At 39.2% G+C, this 7500-nt stretch overlaps 1 protein-coding gene across 1 annotated transcript in view; it reads right to left on the reverse strand.

Annotated features, from left to right (window-relative positions):
• Window positions 1-7500, reverse strand: part of LOC137982766 (tyrosine-protein kinase HTK16-like) — an 18257-nt gene that overhangs the window by 9754 nt on the left and 1003 nt on the right. The window contains exons 2-5 of the mRNA XM_068829916.1: window positions 5187-5307; window positions 3060-3253; window positions 560-697; window positions 1-231 (exon numbers count right to left, since the gene is read on the reverse strand). The exon at window positions 1-231 is cut by the window's left edge and continues 60 nt beyond it. Of these exons, the coding sequence (XP_068686017.1) occupies window positions 1-231; window positions 560-697; window positions 3060-3253; window positions 5187-5307 (684 nt within the window). The remainder of the gene's footprint in view (window positions 232-559; window positions 698-3059; window positions 3254-5186; window positions 5308-7500) is intronic.

The following is a 7500-nucleotide window of genomic DNA, read 5'->3' on the forward strand; positions in this document are numbered from 1 at the left end:
GAGTATGGTACTATGAGCTGGTGTCATGGAAAGCTTGGCTGGTAGCAGTCCTGTTCGCTTTCTTGCAGGAGGAACTGGTATGTTCTGTACAGTCACTGGTGGGTTTCCATCAGGGGGAACGGCCATCTTAAGAAGAACAGGCAAACCATCTGCACATCTGCTGTAGTGGTCGATAACATGTGGTAGAGTTTCAAATAAAGGACCATCATCAATGTAAAACCATCTGTCAGACTGTGCAAACAAAATGGTGACTTGAATGAAATTATTGAAAGATCATTATACAAAGCAGTTCATTGTGATCACTAATGAGCAATTTAAACAAGGGCTGTCTACAGCCATTTGATATGGTTGAAACAAAATGTTAGTCTCTCTCTGGATGTCCTGAATATATTTCAAGAATACAAGCATATTCATTTTCCACCTTAGTTACATAAAAGAGCAACATTTTTATGCATACTGAACCTCTCGTTATCTGCCTGTTATTATTTTCATGGCATGATCAGTATGCAATATATTATGTCACTGTTTGATGTCATGATAAATAAACTGTACTATTTACCCTGCTTCGTATTTGATAATGAAAAATCTGAGAGTTGACGACCACAGACAGCACATAATAGCCATGATCTCTGGTACTAAGTCGCACAAGAAAGAGCCCATCCACCAACCCCCACTTCTGAAATAATGCAATGGCGTCCTAAAAAAAATTCAACAAAAACAAAAACAGAGACTATGAAGCCACTGAAATGAAAATGGGAAGTAGGCAGCATTTTCCTATGGCTGAATGAGGTATGTGGGACAATATTGGGTTATTCCAGAAAAAATCTACACCATCCCCCCCCCCCCCCCCAACGGATGGGGTCGTTTTTTTAACCCCCCCTCTCACCTGGATTTCCTGAAGCCCAAGACCCCTCCTCCTGTCTGGATTTCCAAGACAAAAGACCCCCCCTCCTGCCCGGATTTCCGGGAAAAAATATTAGGTTTAAATTTAATTTATTTTTAAAATTTATTTTTAAATACGCACAATCACATATAGAAGATGTTCTTTTTTAATTTCTAAAGCTTTGGCTAAATTATATAAAAATTCTGTTGTGTGGAACTACGATAACAAAAGAAAGGAGCAAAAATGCCAAAACGCGAACGAGTGTTTATACATTCTTAGCTCATAAAAATCAATTGCCCTTGTTCTTTCTTTGCCCTAAATATGGTCCAAAAGTAAATACAATTAGTAGAGAACATGACAAAAGAGTTCAATAGTCATTCCTTTTGGAGACATAACGTCAGTCTCGTCCACTCAAGATCGAAAACTTTTAAATGAAACATGATCAAAATCTTTTGAAAAACGAGTCTAAACTTGTTTATTGTTCAAATTCTTTTATATCTTAAAGACTGGATAATTTGAGTCACATGTCCTACCTTCAAGAGCCTGTAGTTCTAATCTGCAGTGGAAGGAAAGTTCAAACTCGCGTCGTGAAGAGCTTTCTCAGTCCGACATAGTTTCAAAAGTCTTTAGGCTTTCGTTGGTTAATCGGAAAGACAAAATGTGTGCTATAAAGAACCTATCCAAGACAAAAGCACTTGAAACAGCTCCCATTCACGAAAACGAAATTTTAACATATATTTTCAACTTTCAACGAATTATGTTAAAACCGGCTACAGATGGCTTTCAGATTTCGACAGATTCGTCCAGTGCATGGGTTCTTCACCAGGCTCTTGCGGATTGGGACGCCTATTTGTTTTGCTTTCTCAAACTTGACTTTCTAAATACAAAATGCGAATACAAAGTGCGAGAAGGTGTGAAAGTAAATCAATTGTTTACTTTCTTTACTAGTATAATTACACGAAACAACGGTGGCACGCTGTGTCTGGGTACGAGCAAAAATGTGTTGGGCGTTTCAAACTCTTCGTTGCAATATTGTTGCGACAGCTCTTTCTTTAGTATCTTGTTCGCATTTTCTGCTATAAAAAGACCTGCGAAGGAACTTAGATTATCATTTATGTCAAGTGAGAAATATGTGAACAAAATATTTCTACTATTTTCAGGGTCTGAGAGCGCTAAACTGTCACCGAACTAAACGTTCGAATCGCGTGAACTATCGGTTCAGATGACCCCTGCGGAAGACTTTTTTCGAGTTCAATCCCCCCTCCCGCCTGGATTTCCAGGGTCCTTGAGCCCCCCCCCCCCCTCCCGCAAGAATTTCCAGAATCCCATCCGTCGGGGAGGGGGGGGGGGTGTGGATTTTTTCTGGAACAACCCACTCTAAATGAGGCTACAATAGAACCCTTTTTTGCTGTTGTTTCAAAACATTTCAAGAGATACTGATCCACAAAGGTGAGTTTGCTTATCATGAAATGGAAAAACAATTTTAAGCTTTCACTTTAAGTAGTTTTCTCAGAGTTAGTTTTGATTTACAAATCTTCCATCACTGACTTATTAATAAGGTCTCGTCAAAAAAATTATTCTTTTGTTTGGATGTTATTTAGTCTGTTAGGTTCTCAAAGTAAAAACAGATAGTCGTATTCTAGGAGTTTAACCCAATGACCCCTGGGAGTAAGACCTAACAGATTTTAGTATGTCTAACGCCAGATGATTTTACTCGTTAACTGGTGTGTCCTAGAGTGTTTGAGGTGTCAATGGGTTAAGCAAGCAACTTTGAGATAACTTTTCAGATAAATGTGTCAGCGATTTTGGATATTTTGTGTCTTGCATTTGTTATCTTCCATCAAAAGTTGAAATAAATAATTAATTATTGTTTTCTCCAAGAATTTAGACAAAGTATGATATAATTAAATCAAAACACATCAAAAAATTGAAAAAACACTGACACTGTTTACCTGAAGATTTATCTCAAAATCAATAATTGCTTAAATGGCAACTTAAACTCCACTTAAAATAAAACTTAGGTGGAAGACAACTGAACATCATTCGTAGACAGCCATTTTGGCCCTTGGTAACTTTGCCAGTCAAGCTGGCAGAGCACCACAACAGCTTGCGTCAATTGCTGTGGCCCCTTTATACTCTCCCAACCATGATTCACAACAGAAGACAGACCACGCACCTTTCTACCCAAATTTTCATGGAGCCACATTCTTGGCAAAGTCTTTGGGGGTTGCACTGAGTAATTATCAATTAACTCAGCTATGTGCAGATGTCCGCAGTGAAGAGCAAGATCCCTGGGTGTGTCACCTTCAGTTGAACGTGGATGTAAAGGAGCCCCAAGTTCCAAGAGAACCTCAACACATTCAGCATGACCTATGAAGAAAAGACTCTCTATCAAAGAGCATGAGCCTAAAGGTGCTCAGTAAGTTTAGCCAAATTTTGTTCTACAATGCAAAAATCATGTGAGTCAGGGAATGACTAACAAACTTTGGTGCAAGAGAATGAAAAACAGACGACTTTTCTTATTCTCTGTTTTCACATGACGTCACGACCGCCATGTTGGTGCCCTATACAAAGAAAAGGCGGCCATGTTGTTGCCCCCGACCAAATCCTCCGGGAATTTAACTCTATTATTATGCAAACGCTTCCTTTTGTTTTCGTTGAAAAACATGGCTGTTGATCACGTGAGTGAAAACCAGCAATTCTCAATTCCCTAGTTTCAGTCAGCATGGGATAACTCATTGCATGATTCCAGTGCAGTTGGCTTAGTACTTGGATGAGAGTGACCTTTCAAAATGACAAAACAAAATGCTTTCCCACCAAAAGAAAAGGTTCATGCGCTACCTATTGCATCACTTATGAGATCAAGTGTAAGGATTGTGGTGATGTATACATAGAAGATACCTCTAGAAATGCTTACACTCGAGGAAAAGAACACCTGAGACTTTTGGCGGGAAAACAGGAAGAATCTGCACTATGGAGGCATTGCGAGGAAAAACATCACGGGATAGAACAGGATTTCAGCATGAACGTTACCAGTAGTTACAGAAGTGACCCTATGGCAAGGCATATAGCAGAGGCGGTCAGAATTAGAAAAATTTCCGCTGCACAGCTGGTGAACACAAGAACTGAATGGAACTATGTGCGAATTCCCAGGACGATCTTGGTTGAATGATTGTTTTGTTTGTACCGTGGATAACTTAGTTTGATTTACATACTGTTCTACTAACATTGAAGAGGCTCGAACTGAGCAAAATATATTTGTTATATGCTATTTTCGTGAGTGTCCAAAGCTTCAAACTTCAAACTTTAGTCAACATGGTCAACACACACAAAGTGTGGAAACCTAAAGTGGAAATATTTTCTTTTACTTTACTGTGTCTAACTCCAGACCATTTTATTCATCAATGGGGAGCAGTTGAGGAGTCAGTGGGTTAATACTATTCAGGTTGAACAAGTCCTTTGAATATAAAACCTGGTTCTCATATGCTACTGATGCACCTGCGATATGGCCGCCGGCACTGCCTGGGATACTGTTCCGATATGAGAACAGAAGTCGCCGGCAATATTGGCCATCTCAGTCTTTACCGCCAGCATGCCTGGGAAGTTGACTTAAGTTCAACTTCGCAGGCATGCCGGCGGTAAAGCTCTGCTATGGCTCCAGTTGCCGGTGGCACATGTTCTCATTTGTCTGAGAAGTATCCCAGGTGGTACCGGTGGCTACGTCGCATATACATCGGCGGCATATGAGAACCAGGCTTAAGTGAAATCCTGAGGTTCAAATTACTGTAACAGCTGTTCTGCAAAATATTCATGCTCATAATAGTCGTCAGCAAAATAAATATGCTTTTAAGTTTAAAATACTACTGTTTGCTTAAGGACAGTGCCAACTAATTCAAAGGTATTTGCACGGTGTATGAATATGCAGGAAAAGCAGATCTTAACTAGTGTTAATGAAAATCAAAATGAAAATTGGGGCTAACCACACATTTTTCAAAGATGATTGATCAACAATATTTATAAAAAGATTTAAAATACAAAGCAATATACGACATTCTTCTCCAAATTGAAGCTTAATGATCTCTGAAGAATGCATGGTTACCCCCAATTTTCTTTTGAATACCAAGAGCACTTGCTAGGTTTAGCGGTCCCTGCATAGTTTTGAACCCTGCAAAATTATCCCTCTATTAGTAAGCACCACCCAAAGGAAACCATATTGTCTCCAGATGCGCAGAACATATGGACAATAACAAAAGTAGGCACTGTCCTTACCCAAACAAGAAACACATTCAAAAGGAAGAAGTACCTTTTAAAGCTGCTATATGAAGTGCCACCCATCCAGTCAGGGGGGAGCGTTCCTGTAGGTCAGCTTTTCCTTTTCTTACAAGACAAGAACAAACTGAGGGAAAACCTCCCACACAGGCTACCTGTGAAAAATCACAGAGTTAACCCTAATGGACACAGTAAACAATCTAGCACTCATCTTTATTAGTGATTTGTTGGTCTGACCACAGGTAGCTCAATATATGAGTATCTGCACTGTACTAGTTATATTATGCAAGAGTAGAAATATAAGGATTTCTATGTAAAAAACGGTTTTTCTCCAAAAAAATGTTTACAATTTTAAAGTAAAAAATAGCTCACTTGGCTTCAGTTTTGTGTCTCTTTGTCTCTGGAATGGTTTCTGGGTCGATTAAGAGTGATTTAGATGGTTTTTCAAGTTCCTCTTCTTTTCTCTCTATACATCCTTTCCCAAGTTTGGGGACTGAGATGAAGCCGACGAACAGAGATCACTGAAGGAAGAGAGCCATAAATTCTCTCCCTAGGCTTCAATCGCCTCAAAATTCCACATGCCTTATTACATGAAATTTTCGTGACACATTAATTTCGTGAATCTCACGATATTCAAAAAATTGCGAAATTTAAGTGACGCGAACAATCAGTGTTGCCAACATAACATGACGCGAAAATTAACTGACCTACATTATGTCAATAACCAAGAAAGAACGAGTTTATTACCACTGAAACCTTTACAAAGTCACATTTTTTACTGTTCTGAGGCAATGTCTTGGTCATCCTCATCACTACTGCTTTCTATCTCCTCTCCAGGTGGCACTTCCTTTGTACAGTCTTAAAACTGGCCATTAATAACATCAATAACTGGTTCCCTGTAATGCTGTTTCACTAGCTGCCTAAATCTCTCCATGGCTTCCATGTTCTTTGAAGATGTTTCCATTATGACTGTCGCCTCTACTGCAATTTCTTGAACCAATACATGCAAACTTGGTTGGTGGAAATGTCTCAGTAGAACTTTTTCACCAATGCACCGGGGAGGGATCATGTCTTGAAAGGATGGCAGAAGGCAGGAATAAAAGGTGTATTAACTGGAAGGGAAGTATTAACGCCAGTGTATCATCGCCAATTTAATGTACATTGTGTGTTACTCAAAAACGCGAAATTAAAGTGATTCAAAACATAAAATTTCCGCAAAATCGCGAAACCTAAGTGTCGCGAAAATATGCTCACATCAAAATCGCGAAATAAAAATGTCGCGAAAATTTCATGTAATAAGGTAGATCATGGACGATATCTCCACAACTTATTCATGACCCACAATTGATCAATGGGTACAATGGTGACCAATCAAGAATCTTAGGCCAGGTCACTAAGTGATCTTCCAACGGTTTCAGTAACGTCCTTGTCAATAAAGTCTCATCCAACTTTGGGAAAGGATATAAAGAGGGAAAACAAGAGGAACCAAAAACCACCTAAATCGCTCTTAATCGACCCAGAAACCATACCAGAGAAAAAGAAACACAAGACTGAAGCCAAAATTTAAATCGTATCATTATTATTTTTTTTAAAAATGATTTTCCAATACAAATCCTTATATTTCTACTCTTGCATAATATAGTACAGTACAGATACTTTTACATTGAGCTTGGGCTACCTGTGGTCTGACTTAACCCATCAAAAAATCAGAGCTCTTTCAAAATTCTAAATGCTCAGTTGAAGCTTTGTATTTAACTATGTAAAAGGTTATGATTACGATGATGATGATGATGATGATGATTATCATCATCTTTTTTTCCCAGGATGATCATATACCAATATTTCTGCCATAGGAGCAGGTCATAACAAATGACTAAGGGTCCTCAGCCTGTCCTCTTGATGTTGCACTCTCATCAGTGGCCTAGCAGTGCTGTCTTCTGCAGAAATGCTGTGCTAACCACTACCCCTAACCAGTCTATCCATTTACGTAAATCTGGTGTTTACTCTTGGGGCTTAAATGATTTCAAAATATATGTGAAAACAATATGAATCATTCTTTGAATTTGTTTAAAAATAATACGGTGCCATTAAAAATATACGTTTCCATTGGATAATGAACGAACAGATGGCGTGGGGCGAATATGTGCTGGCAGGTTCATGGGGGAATATCTGTCTACAGTCAGTTAACGTCGCACCGGTGGCTCAGTTGGTTGAGCACCGGGCTGTTACGCGGGAGGTCGTGAGTTCAATTCCGGCCGGACCAACACTCAGGGTCTTTAAACAACTGAGGAGAAAGTGCTGCCTTTGTAATTACACCTGCAAATGGTTAGACTCTCTAGTCTTCTTGG

This window comes from Montipora foliosa, chromosome 13, assembly GCF_036669935.1.
Source record: "Montipora foliosa isolate CH-2021 chromosome 13, ASM3666993v2, whole genome shotgun sequence".
Taxonomy (NCBI): domain Eukaryota; kingdom Metazoa; phylum Cnidaria; class Anthozoa; order Scleractinia; family Acroporidae; genus Montipora; species Montipora foliosa.